Below are 14,569 nucleotides of genomic sequence, written 5' to 3'. Positions count from 1 at the left end.
GGGGGGTATTATTATATGTGTGCAGGGGGGAAGTGTATTTATTTGTGGTGGGGTGAGTAACATTGGGGAGTGTATTATTGTGTATTAGTGTATGTGTATATTAGGCCCCATTCAGACATATATTTCAGGTGTGATTAGGGATTCCTGTGTCAGGAACTTGCGTTTTCCTGCAGCAGGAATCCCTAATCTGCGGTTTACAAGCTGCAACTATCCTAAAACTTCCCATAAGATAATTTAAGAGGGTGTGTTCAGGAGCAGATTAAGGCCGGGCCAGGTTAGGGGTTAGGTGGGGCAACTGTTGGCAAGTAACTCTTAAGGCCTGGCTAGTAGCTCAGGACTTGACATTTTGAGCCCTGCTCTAGTTGGTGTCATGAATCTGGCCCATAAGGCAGGGCTGGGGAGGATGAGCAGGAGGGCTAAGCCTTTAAGATGTCCTGCTCTGCTCCTCCCAAACTGTCAATGTTCATTTTAATAATCATATTTTTCTATGATCATAAGCTAGTCCAAAATAGGCTATGGGTTATGGTGTTTCATTTAATTAGCTTCTATATTAGTAGGTGTATGACCTATGGCTTGCCCGGAGGTTTAATGTGGCTTGTCAGGCCTCTGACCATCTTAACCCTCCATGACTGATATGTTTGGATTTCTCTTGACAAGACACAACTATTTATGCACTTTATTTTACAATATCTCTCTCCGATTCAGAGTTATGATTTTTTAATTTGGTGGGAAATTACATTTATGGCCCAGGGTGAATCCGAGGTCACCTGGGTTATTATCCTTGCCAGACCCTCTTGTGTTTACCTAGATTTTTCAAATGTAAATTTATTGGTGATCTGCAATTATGCTTGATTGACTTTAATTAGGGGTCACCATAACAAATGTTAAGAGGGTAATCCTGGTACCGCACTAGTTAATTAGGGATAAGGACGATAAAGATCACAGGCCCAGATTAACAAATATTGTGCTGAAAGTTGAAGATGCCTGCAAACTTAGGGCAGCCTGAGGTCACTTGAACTGAATTGAAGGCTGCATTCTTTCAAGATGAGGGTAGTGAGTATTTTATAGTTAATATTGATATTCTCAAACCTCCTTATCGTCACACCCCTTACTAATTCACTTCCTTATTCTAAAGGATACTTCCAGATTCTGATAAGTTCCCCCTTCCCCGCAGACCCCCACATACCCATGCCAGGGTTGTTGGGATGAGGCCCTAGTCCCTATCAATATGCATTGTGATGGGTAAGGGGCTTTGCACCCAGTAGAGAAGAATCCGGTATGGATTTTGAGGGGGAACCTACACTATTTTTAGAAACAGGACAAAGCCAGCCAGGAACCGTCATTTAGCGCTGATTTTTTTTTTACAAAGCTTGCAAATTGGTTTTGAAAAGGGGGCAGAATGAAATTATAAGATTCACCTTCTATACACTTCAATGGGGTTCAGAGTTTGCAGATTTTCCATTGGCTTTGGCAAATGTCTTGGTTTGCCAATGCCTAATTGCTGCATGTGATCTGTTCCACAATTGTTTGTACTGATTTTTTTATTTGTACCGTTTGGTTTTTCCCTTGTTTGTGCTATTTTCTTTATATCTGTGCTGTCTGTATTTCCCTTGTTTTATCAATCTATACTCAAAGAATAACTTTAGAACACTGGAAATGTCTAATGAAGTTTATGCACCCTCCAGCATTCTCTGTTGATTATGTGATGAAAGTTACAAGACACTAATCCTTTAATTCACCTATATGAGCAATTGTGTGGGTGTATGACATTGTTATTCTACCAACCCTGTGAAAATATTCAGAGCTCTAGTTTATAATTTCATAAATTGCAATAATTAGGGGCTTTGTTGCTTGACATCACATAGAATACAAAGCTAGGTACTTTAGAGCACTTGTACGTAATGCTTCATTTTAACTTTACATTTGGTGTGCCATTTTACCTTTAGTTCTTTTCTTTAGACTATTAACATTTAAATGTTTCCAAATGGAGCTGTCAAATTAATTTGAAAAATAGCTTTGGTCGCAACAGAAGTCAGATCATGTTTTTTTTGTTTTTTCCTGGAGCAAAAAATATCTAGTGGTATGTTGTAAGAACTTGAATAGTTTGGATCTATTTATAAATCTGCAAATTTTCAAGATATTTGGCTTTTCAATTTTATTTTTCAATTGTGTCCTGCTGATGTTGAAAGGCTAATCTACTTTCTTGGAGTATGTGTATCGATTTGTTTGCAGTGTTGTTTTGAGGTTTTCATTGGCAAGCTTATATTATCATAGTTGGGTATATTTATTGTGCTCATCTATTGATTTGACACATATTAAGAAGTTTTCTAATATATTAATTAATTTGCCAGAACTGTGATTTTCAGAGCTATGACACAGACTTTTTAATAATTGTCATTATCCCTTCTACCTTATCTCCTAGCTACAAACCTATTCAACCTAGTCAACCTATGAAGATGAGAATAGGGAGACTGACATTTTTTGTGGTCTGTCCCCCATTAGAAGCTTCACCCTTTCTATTTGTCCTGGTGACAATGTCACTGGGAATGAACGTGAGAGACTTCTAAAATTAGCTGTTACCAGAACTGAAATAAAGTGGAAATTTTTCAATTGAGTCAATTGTTCTCATTAAAGAAAAGGAATTTACCTCACTTTGGAGAGATTTCTTCTCAGTTTTCTGTTGCATCTACAGGGCGGGAAGCCAAGGTAATTCTCTGAAATAACAAATCTGACAGGAGTTTTAAACATTTTCTTCTTTAAAATCTCTAAAACTGAAAAAAAAATACTTTAAATACAGGTTAAGGCTTTACTGGCTGCATGCTTTTTTTAGATCAGTGATTCTCTAAGTAGTGGAGCAAGGATCAAAACAGTAACCCTGGAACATGTACATTTTAAAATCAAGTAAAACTAACAGCTTTAATATTTCTGTCTTTACAGGTTTATGTTTCCCCAGGGGAGGGCTAAGTTAAAGTGAACCAATGCTTGCTCATGCACGTCAAAACAACAGATTCTCTTTACCTTAGCCCCCTCTCGTAGCATATACATAGCTTTCTTTCGCTCCACTGGTGCTACGTTTAGCCACCTGGAGTGAAAGAAAATCCCTGTGTAAGCTACAAATAACCAAAATAGCACATTACTTCAGTTTATCAACTTCCAGTCTGACAGCACTGGTTGGCCCATTGCTATCACATGGAATTAATTACATGCTTCTCATGCTCTGTAGTACCAGGTATTTTCTTTAGCTACTAGCAAGTGAAGAAAAGGGGAGAATATGAGAAGGGGGATTAAAGAAAACATACTGTTGCTGCCTGATACAACCACACTACATGCCAACACTAAAGGTTTATTTGTAAAGCGGTAATGTGGCTTTAGACCCCGTGCCCTGGGGGATCCCACGCTACCTACTCAGCACTGCGGCACTGTGAGTCCTGATTGAGACATTCAGCCTTAATTGAGTCTACATCTGTAACATCAGTAACACACTACGCCACCAGGGACTCATATCCTGCAGTGCCAGACGTGTCCCCCTGCTTAAGCCAGTACATGTCCGGGCCCATCTGAAGTTTGCTAGAGAGCATTTGGATGATCCAGAAGAGGATTGGGAGAATGTCATATGGTCAGATGATACCAAAATAGAACTATTTGGTAGAAACACAACTCGTCGTGTTTGGAGGAGAGAGAATGCTGAGGTTCATCCAAAGAACACCATACCTACTGTGAAGCATGGGGGTGGCAACATCATGCTTTGGGGCTGTTTCTCTGCAAAGGGACCAGGACGACTGATCCGTGTACAGGACAGAATGAATGGGGCCATGTATCGTGAGATTTTGAGTGCAAACCTCCTTCCATCAGCAAGGGCATTGAAGATGAAATGTGGCTGGGTCTTTCAACATGACAATGATCCCAAACATACCGCCCGGGCAACGAAGGAGTGGCTTCGTAAGAAGCATTTCAAGGTCCTGGAGTGGCCTAGCCAGTCTCCAGATCTCAACCCCATAGAAAACCTTTGGAGGGAGTTGAAAGTCCGTGTTGCCCAGCGACAGCCCCAAAACATCACTGCTCTAGAGGAGATCTGCATGGAGGAATGGGCCAACATACCAGCAACAGTGTGTGCCAACCTTGTGAAGACATACAGGACACGTTTGACCTCTGTCATTGCCAACAAAGGATATATAACAAAGTATTGAGATGACCTTTTGATATTGACCAAATACTTATTTTCCACCATAATTTGCAAATAAATTTGTTCCAAATCAGCCAATGTGATTTGTCTGGATTTGTTTTCTCATTTTGTCTCTCATAGTTGAGGTCTACCTATGATGCCAATTACAGGCCTCTCTCATCTTTTTAAGTGGGAGAACTTGCACAATTGGTGGCTGACTAAATAATTTTTTGCCCAACTGTAAGCAAATCGTGAAAAACTGCATTTTGTAGCCTGAATTAAGGCTGAATGTCTCAATCAGGACTCACAGTGCCGCAGTGCTGAGTAGGTAGCGTGGGATCCCCCAGGGCACGGGGTCTAAGGGCCAGCCAGTCTTCCCCAGAGCTCCACATGGTGGACATATTAGGCTGCATGTTGATCCCAGGTCGCAGCCCCCAGGTTATCCAACTCCGCTAACAGCCAACAAAGGTTGACATTGCCAGAGTTCCGGACGGGGCTGAAGACACGGATAACAGGAGACAAATCGAAGATCAGGGGCAGGCTGAAATATAGGATTTTCAGGGACAAGCCAAAGGTTAGCGCCAGACTGAAGACTAGGATTTCAAGAGAGAAGCCAAAGGTCAAGACAGGGTGAAGATGAAGCTTTCCAGGGACAAGCCAAAGGTTGGTACACAGATACATTTCAAAGAATTCAGCTTCACCAGTAAACAGGGGGCTCAGCGTCTAGCTTAGAAAAGTGTTGCTCAGGCAGGGAGTTGTGAGCTACACTGGGTTTAAATTAGGGATGCACCAAAGTGAAATTTTTAGATTGAAACCAAAATAAAAAAAACTTGTCAGGCCAAAACCAACACCAAACACCTGTTTTAATAAGCCCCATACTTACTGAGGTCTGTAAATTGAAAGTTATGTCAGGTGGGTTATAATATGTTGTCAGTTCACACTCTTCTACATGTTTCTTCTGCCCTAATAGTCATCAATTTATATGCAAAGTTATTTTAAAAAAAAGCATTGCATTTTTGCATTCACTTTGGCTTGTAAGGAGACATGAAAATAAAGCACGAGCTGACCTAAATTGATCTTAAAAGCATTTGTACACTGGCCCAAATATGATCTAATTCCTAATGTCATCTTCACTTTAGTTATATATGAACAGATTAGAATACAAGTCTATTATACTCTTAATTAATGATTCATGAAGTTTGACTTTTCAAGCTACTCCCTACTCTTTACCAAATTACTGTAGGTACATGTGGTATGAGTTTGTATCTGCTTGACTGCACAAAGAGAAAATGTCAGAGCCAAAAAAGATTAGGAACAGCCAGTTCTCATTGTGCTTGGACATTGCCTAGTAACCAAGAGATATAAATGTTTAAACTAGGAAGCAACATGAGTGTATCTTTATTGATGTAAAATTAAATTTCTCATATTCTTGACATTAAAAGCTCATGATAATTTCTCATGTTTCTGCTTCTAGCTTAGCACATTTTACTTTGTTTTAAATGTTTACTATTTGATTGATACCATTTGAGAAAATAACACAGATAAAGTGCATAGTTTAAAGCAGGGGTTGGCAACCCCCAATATGTGTGCCTGGGCTGGCATATGATGTCTTCTTTGCTGGCACAAGACGTCATTGATTATAGTTGACAGCTCCCGCGGGCCCACACTAGTACCATGATTATAGTACTGATAATTTTTTTAATGTTTTTATTGGTTATGTATAAGCTTTATGTGCATTCCCATGACTAAAAAAGTATGTCTGATATCAACATATATTGGCCATATAAAATGGCTGTCAGCTGTAGGAAATGGTTTATTAGTGACATACACTACAAACTGACCTGAGATCTAAAGTCACTGGATTGAAGCTGATTGAAGAGGTCTGAGGGTGCAGACATTGGGGTTAATCCGAGGTCTGAAGGTGCAGACATTGTGGCTGATTTTTTAGCACATGTAAATAGGAACATGCTTTGTGTGCACCTTAAGCAATTTTTGAAACCATAGTTCTGCTAATGTCAATGTAAACTCATTAATAAATGTATGATAATTATTGAGTTTAACATGCCATTAGTAGTACCACTATTAGTTCATAAATAGAAAACCATGATTACATGTAGTGTTGTTCACCAGAAAGCCAGTTGCCTATATCTTGTAAATATAGACAGTTGCTGTGAAAAAGGTTGCTGACCCCTTGTGTAATGCATAGGTGCTCAAGCCTGTTCTTCTGATAGCACAGTGAGTTGTAGCCACTTATATGGACATTGATCAATATATATTTCTGGGAGCAAATCCACAAAACCTGCATTGCATTATTGGTGAGGCCACAGGACAGGTTTCACCATTTTAAATGATTATTTAGTTGCTTTTTTTGTGTATGCTGCTGTCCATGGTTCTGAAACATCATGCTCATTTGCAGCCTCCTCTCAGAAAACATTCTACAGAAAGTGAAGGAATATAGAGTGTTTCATGTTAAACCTAAATATAAAGTGAGGCCAGTGATGCATATAAGGCACCAAAGGGAGCCTTAGCATACCTTTAATTTGTCACCTTGCTACTATAAACCACTACTACAAATAAACTTGATATATGCATAGGCTTAGGCATGTCCCCTCCCTAGGTGGTGTTGTATGCGCAGGCAGTGAGTATTGCTTTGCTTGTAGTGAGGTATCCCCCATCCTGCCACCCCACACACACTTAACTGAATTGCAGGACTCTTCTCCGTAGGCTGTTGCTGTTTTTTTAATCTCCACACCCACAGCTACATCATCCATTCAGAGATACTTTGACAAGGACTTGTAGTTTTTAAAGGAATAGACTTCCCGTCCCTGTTACTAAATGACCGTAAAACAAATTATAAATGCATATTTTTCTTTTATGAATATGTGTGTATTTATTATTTTTTAAAGGTAAACTTTAGCTTTAAGTCTTTCTCTTTTTACTGTGCTGCTTGTTTTGTTCATCCATTTGGAAGAATGGCATTTAAACCAAACCCACTTCTGTTACATTTCTTACAGTATAATCTATTTCCATGCTGTCAGACAAGGATTTTATTGGATTATATGCCAAAAAGCTACCTGCAGAGGCTTAGCTGAGCATTTTCACCCTCCTGAGAAATACTTTATGTAATTCAGTTCTAAGAGCTGCAGTCCTGATCAACAAGCAGAAAATGAGAGCTCATACTCATAATAAAACAGCTGAAAACTGTCAATTGCATTTTATTTATCAAAACCATTGCTTCCCATAAATGTAACTTTTTGTGACATCAATCAAGTGACCAAACCAATTTCTTTTAAAAGACCATGCATCCCAGCATCCAAGACAGACTCTGGATACTCATAGGGCACACAGTTTCATATCTCTTACTATAATTATAACATAGGAATTTAATGGAGCATTCTGCAAGGTTTCCTATCTCCGACCATGGTATTTATTACATAGGGAACCAATGGAGCATTCTGCAAACTTTCATATCTCCTACCATGGAACTTATTACATATGGAAGCACTGGAGTAGTCTGCAGTTTTATATCTCTTACCCTTTACCATAGTACTTATTACATAGGGAACAGACACATCACAAGCGCCTGCACCGTGACTCAGAGAAAAAATCATCATCAGTGGAATATGAAACTTTGCAGAATGCTTCATTGGTACCCTATGTAATAAAAAATGAAGAGCTCACCTCCATCGTGTAAAACTTTTTAATGCAACAGAATAAAAACAGCTGGAATCGTATTCACAAACCTAGGGTTTAAGCAGACATAACATTCGTGTGTAGCACCAATGATTGGTTCTGATGAAGGAGGCGTGTCCACTGAAACGCATCAACCAGGAAAGACAGCCGGCTGGCCAAGTCTGCTACACACAAATTTTATGTCTGCTCAAACCCTCCGTTTGTGAGTACGATTCCAGCTGTTTTTATTCTGTTGCATTAAAAAGTTTTACACGATGGAGGCGCACTCTTCATTTTTTATTACATAGGGTACCAATGGAGCATTCTGAAAAGTTTCATATCTCCTATCATGGAACTTATTACATATGGAAGCACTGGAGTAGTCTGCAGTTTTATCTCTCTTTCTCTCTTACCATAGTACTTATTACATAGGGAACCAATGGAGCATTCTGCAAAGTTTCATATCTCCTACCAGGGTACTTATTACATAGGGAGCCACTGGATGATTTTGCAAAGTTTCATATTTCTTACCATGGCACTTATCCAAGGAACCACTGGAGCATTCTGCAAAGTTTCATATCTCCTACCATGGAGTATTTTTGTAGCTGACATTTGTTACGGAAGACATGTGTAACTGCAAGCTGCATGAAATCTTTTACTTGGGTTGAAATATTATTAGAGTTTTACATTATGTATGTAAGGTCTTTTTTAATGAAGTTTGTTCAGACTGTGGTGCTTTATTAGATTCCCACTGTTGCTGCCTTTAATTGTTTTACCTAGAAAAAAAAATCTGCATTTACAAATGTAAAGATGTAATTATTCCCAAACCAGCACCTATGTGAAACTGGGACTGACACTAATTATAGTTGTTTTCAAAGGTAAATGGGTATATTCATTTTTCTAATAACGTATTCTCCACAACACTACAGCAAAATAGTATCCCTGGCAACTGTGCTTATTTGCAGTGTGGAGTGTAAACAAAATTAGGTGATTTGCTGCCAACTGAGTAATAAAACATTTCAGCTTACATTACAAAGTAACAGGGTCAGTTTATTTGTCTTTGCTTCTGAGTGGATTAGTAAATTTCCATCTGTTAATCTTATGGTATGTTTTTTGCTGTTCCAGAATACACCGGTGGGAACTCCAATTTATATTGTGAATGCAACGGACCCCGATCAGGGAACAGGTGGAAGCGTGCTCTACTCTGTCCAGCCTCCTTCTGCTTTTTTTTCGATAGACAAGACCCGGGGCATTGTGACTGTGATCCAGGGACTTGATTATGAGACCACTCAGGCTTATCAACTTCAGGTCAATGCAACGGTAAGATATGGATACCTTTAGGAAGTAATTCTGTCGCTACACTGTGGGTGCAGGAGCAGAACGGGACTGCTAATGAATCAATCATTTATTCACATCATTCAAATGCAGGTGGATAGGTCATTCTGGTGTAGAGCATAGGGACTAACTGTGCATGATTGACAGAATTGTGTCTCTTAAAGAGAAGAAATAGAACTGAAATGTAAAAATCTTAAATAAGGATGACAGAAGTTGTACCTGTACTGGCAGCTGAAATTAGGCAAAAAGGGGCTGAGCAGGGAGGATTATATTTTCTGTTTCATCTATAGCTTTGACAGTGCCCTATTGCAAGCCATGGTATGCATGTGTTGTCAGACTCCTAAAGGGAAATATTTGGTCAATTGACAGTCTTTGTGAAAACACTCTACAGCTGCCTACCAGGCATATATCAATATGGAAGAAAAGAAGAGGAAGTGAGATTTGTTAGGCAGCGCTTAGGCAAGGGTGCATTCCTTGTATAGAAAGTACCTAAAATTGAGAGTAGCTGATCATCAGTAAAGAAAAATAGTGCAGAACACTTTTCTCTAAAAGGTGTTAAGTCTATTGAGCCCAGCCTTCACATACACAACAGATTCATCCTTGCATAAAGACTTCTAGCACGTCTTACAGTACTTTTATAAACCTGTTTAATAAAACAGTATACAGAAGCAGTACAGTGCTAGGAGAAAATTAGAGTAGCCATACAAACCAAAGTCCATCTTGTACTGGCGTGACTTCAGTAAAGTGAAGCCAGGTTGGTTGCCCTGGATTGTGGTGTCACTTAGGACCTTACACTGCTTATTGAGTAAGCTTATGTGTCCCTTTTCCCATTTTGATGCTTAAACAACAAGTGGGTTGTCAGTTATGTGAACATAACCTATTACAGAAAATGTATGGCTCATTTATTAGCTCTTGCATGTCACAGATATCACAAAAATCCCATATCTTGCTTTACTTAAAAATATATGTTTTTGTCTATGCAATTGTAGGCTGTCCTTCAGTAGTTTGCACTCTTTTTTTCTTCTGATCATCAGTTGTATTGACTCTTCCCCAGAACTCTTTATCCTTCAACCTCTCTGAACTGTAAACTATATTGCCCATAAACTATCAGCCATCTTTTTTATTTTTAAATAGATTTTTGCATGCACACTAAATACATATAAACTGCTGAAATTTCAGTGCTGAGTTTACCAGTAATAAGGTCTTAGCAGGGAAATCATAGATCAGAAAAGAAACATCCAGTATGGCAATAAACGGCAAAGTCTTGGGTTGTTCACGCTGTGCTATTGAATACAGTTTAAATGAGTGTTAATCCCACATAATCAGCTTTGCCTGCAATCGGAAAGACCTGATGTAGTGCTACAGAATGACCTGTTTACCCATCAGTCACTGCCAGCCTTAATGGCTGGCAGTGAGAAGGATTGTGTTGTGGTATTAAAGAATTTGGTCAGTTCAAAGAAAACCAGGTAACTATTGACAGGTAACCATTACAGTTTTGCTTAGCTGCTTTTCTCTGGTTTTTAGCATTTGAACATGTTTTGTGTATAAATGCTTGACTCAGACCAAGGTTAAGAGTAAACAGATGAGTAGGCAAATATGTGTAGTTGGTAAGAGAATTATCACTTGTTACCTTAAGGGCCCATTCACACCTGGAGAACACAACCGTTGGTGTGTGCTTGTTGCTGACCTCCATGCGGACTTTACTGCTGCTTCTACCAAAGAGGAAGTTCTTAAATGCGTAATTCACAGCATGCTCATCACCCAAGCTACACACCTTAAAAGCGCAAGAGTGGACGAAATTGAAGCTCTGCTCTCCAACATACACTTTCTTTCAGTAGCTTATAAGGCCACAAGAGATACTTCAATCTATTTGACCCTGATACAACATTGTACCTCGCTGGCAAATTCTAGACCAATCTTACTTGAAACATAATGCTTCTTTAGTGAGAACAGTATACAAACATGGTAACAAATGTGGAAGAATGCCAGCATGCTCCATTAAACGTGTGGTGTCTGTCTCACCAGGACTGATCTAACAGCTCATTGTAAAATATATGTTGCAATTAATTGTATTATTGTAATATCGTTGTGTATTTCGATTGTGTCTGCTTGTATACTACCAGTGTTGCTTACTCTTTATGGGCCAATACAATCTTAAGAAAAAAAATGTAGAGCTTTATGATATTTTATTCCTCTTAAATATTGTTGCAGCTTAATGTTCGACAAATATGATGATAGTCTTAGCGTATTGTATTATAGGAAAACAACAAAAATCTAAAGGAACTCCCTGATTCTTCCATGAAGCTAGGGGCAGCATAAGTATGTTATCATGAGCTCTTAGATTGCTGATATGAAATATGCAAACAGATGTCTGTATTTATACAAAATATATATATACAATTAAATGTACCTATGATACAATTACCATTTGAGAGGGACAGAAGCGAAATGCATTTTTCTTCTAGGAAACTTTGTGTCATAGCTAGTGTTGTCTCGGGAGTTGATCTTTCAGCAATCGACAGCAACTGTCTGGAACAGATTCTCGATTCAGCTGGAACCTGTGATTAAATAGCTATACAGAGCACAAATTTACTGTCATTACCTGACACCACAACACAGATATTAAAGGCAATCTTCGATCAGCACATCCCAGTATTTATACTCATCACATGGCACCATGCAATATATATTTACTGACATTGCTCGGCAGAGAAGAATGGATATTAGGATGACAAGATATTTCCATTAACAATAGAACACATCTAGCTGATTGCACATCTATTAATTCTTCAGAGCTTGAAGGATCCAACCAGAAGTTTTTACAATACTTAGAAGAAGTGATGTTTGGAAAATAATTTCATATTAAAATGGAAGGAATGATTTTAAATGCAACTATTTGACCACTATTGCAGAAACATAATCAGATGATAGAATGTTCACACATTATCAACTGTAGCGTCGCTTTATATGTACATACACATAAAAAAAGTATTTCTCATTCATCGAAGAACACAGAATTCAGAGACTTTTAGGGTATACTCTCACCTATACAAACAACAAAAAGTGACCAGTCTATAGTAACAACATAACCCCTCCCACTCCCAGTATTTTTGCTAGTGTTCTAGGAGAATTGTCACCTTCAACTGTTTTTGCTAGCTATTTTTCCTACTTTGACTAGGCATGGTGGGCTGAGTTCTGGGAGCTACCTTGCTGATAAGACTGTTGGGCACCATTATTAACCCTATTTTTTTACACCAATAGGGGCCCATCTGTCCCACCTTGCATCCCAAGGCCCTAAAAGTCTTCATTCCCAGAAATTCCACCAGGAATACTGAGAACATTGGAGTTTTCTTGGGCACTAAAAATACATTTCTTGAATGATGTAAAAGTATAATCCATGTATTTAGTCACAACATGTAACATACATACATAAAAGCATTAAAGACATTTTCTGCCATGCCATGTTCTCATCCTGTTAAATGTTAATACCTGTTTACCACTAACTCATAAATGTTATTCATCAATTAAAAAACATATATACAAATTTGGTTGTGGTTTAACGCAACTCATTTTTCTTCAGGATTTTAAAGGTAGCATATAAAATGTTGCCTGATTGCTTTGACACGCATGTGCATGAGGTCCTCCTGCTGCAACTTAATAGTAGAACAGGGTGGCCGGGCCCCTCCGTAATTCTCCCTGCAGCCCCAAGCAGCAGAAGGACCTCTAGCGCTGGTGTGCCATAGCAATCAATCCACATTTTATTATAATATCTTAAAAATCCTGAAGAAGTGAATACTAAAATATGTTGTGTTAAACGCACATGAAGATCATGAATTATTCAGTGGACTACTGTGAATAACTGATTTGTAAAAACATTTTCAGTTGCTAAATAACATTTAAAAGTTACTGGTAAACAGAGGTATTAACATTTAAAAGGATGATCGCACATCATTAGAGAAATGTATTTTTGGCACCCAAGAAAACCCCAATATTCTGTATGTATCTGCTATCTCGGTTTTATCCTAGGCACAGCTCAGGCCACAGTTTTTCTTCTCCTAGGAAAACTTCAAACTCTACTCCCAGATTTGTTTCATTACAGATTCCTACAACTTAACACACTATCATCATGCAACAAACTGGTTCTCTCTCTGGAGGAACTAATTCACCTTTCGCCAAAGAGAAGATTGTCTTTGGACTAGTGACTCAGTAATCCAGCTCTGAAGTTGGTGAAATCCTTCCTTCCAATCTCTTAGAGGATCCTCACCACCAATGCCAGTGTGGCAGGCTGGAGATGAGTTTTAGACACCTTGTGGATGCAGGGGACTTGGACACTGGAGGAATCCTTTCTACTGATCAACATTTTGCAGCTGCACATTATTTGGTTGTCCCTACAATTCTGAACATCCAGAATGACAACCAGACAACCAATCAGTATCCAATTTTAGAGCAGCCATCAGGGAGGAGTAGGAAACCTTGCTGCTCAAGAGAAAAAGAAAGGATTTCATTCTGGGCAAAACTTCAAATTCCAACCATGCCTGCCATTTAGATCCCAGGGTTGGACAAATGGCAGTCAGTCCTTCTTAGCCTTCAGCACCTGGTCCAGGAATGTTTCAGGACTCCCTAGCCTCCAGGACCACCTGGCCTCAAGGACTGGGCAGGTTTTTCTGCAGGTAAAAAGATTCTATGGCAGAAGCAGGGGCTCCATAGGATAAATAAAACCTTATCTATGCTTTGCTTTCTCCTTATGAAACTCTTTTCTCCTCTGCTTTGCAGCAGCAAATTGAAGGGCATTCTGTTGATCCCTCATAGATTTGAATTGGCCCAAGTGGATGTAATACTCTGACCTGATCAAACTCTTAGTAGACACTCCAAGGGCTTATAGAGATCTTTTGGATATTCTGTTCCAAGGACTGATTTACCACCCTGCTTCAGGATCACTGGCTTTCAAAGCATGGCTGTTGAAGCCCAGGTCTTGAGGGAGAGAGGCCTCACTGAATCAGTGTTTCCTATGATACTAAATCTATGAAGTCCACTTCCCGCAAGGTCTACAATCGAACATCAAAGACATATGTTGCTTTGTGCAAGGAAGGAAGCTTTTATCCCAGAAAATATTCTCTTTTAATAGCAAGATCATGTGCAGATCCTAATTTGTACCTTAAACATCTCATTGGTTTCCTCTTTTTCTTTCACCTTAATACAGTAAACAATACCTGTATTTTGCACATCTATCTAAATAGTTATTTTATGATTCCCCTACAAAAACAATAATGGCAGCCAATCTGATGTTTTTTTAAACTAGTAAAAAACTGCACATGGGCAGAGCAGTATGCAAAACAATACAAAAAGTTCCAGGGACATTTTTAAAGTCAAGTTCTAGGTATATATATGTATATACTGTAT

General features: G+C 38.8%; 1 protein-coding gene across 1 annotated transcript in view; it reads left to right on the top strand.

Moving 5' to 3' along the window:
* The window catches only part of CDH23 (cadherin related 23), a 782,513-nt gene that overhangs the window by 288,765 nt on the left and 479,179 nt on the right, over nt 1–14,569 (top strand). The window contains exon 7 of the mRNA XM_018553073.1: nt 8,960–9,154. Within this exon, the coding sequence (XP_018408575.1) occupies nt 8,960–9,154 (195 nt within the window). The remainder of the gene's footprint in view (nt 1–8,959; nt 9,155–14,569) is intronic.

Source organism: Nanorana parkeri, unplaced genomic scaffold, assembly GCF_000935625.1.
Source record: "Nanorana parkeri isolate BGI_ZX_2015 unplaced genomic scaffold, ASM93562v1 scaffold108, whole genome shotgun sequence".
Classification (NCBI taxonomy): domain Eukaryota; kingdom Metazoa; phylum Chordata; class Amphibia; order Anura; family Dicroglossidae; genus Nanorana; species Nanorana parkeri.
This window is presented reverse-complemented; position numbering and strand designations above follow the sequence as displayed.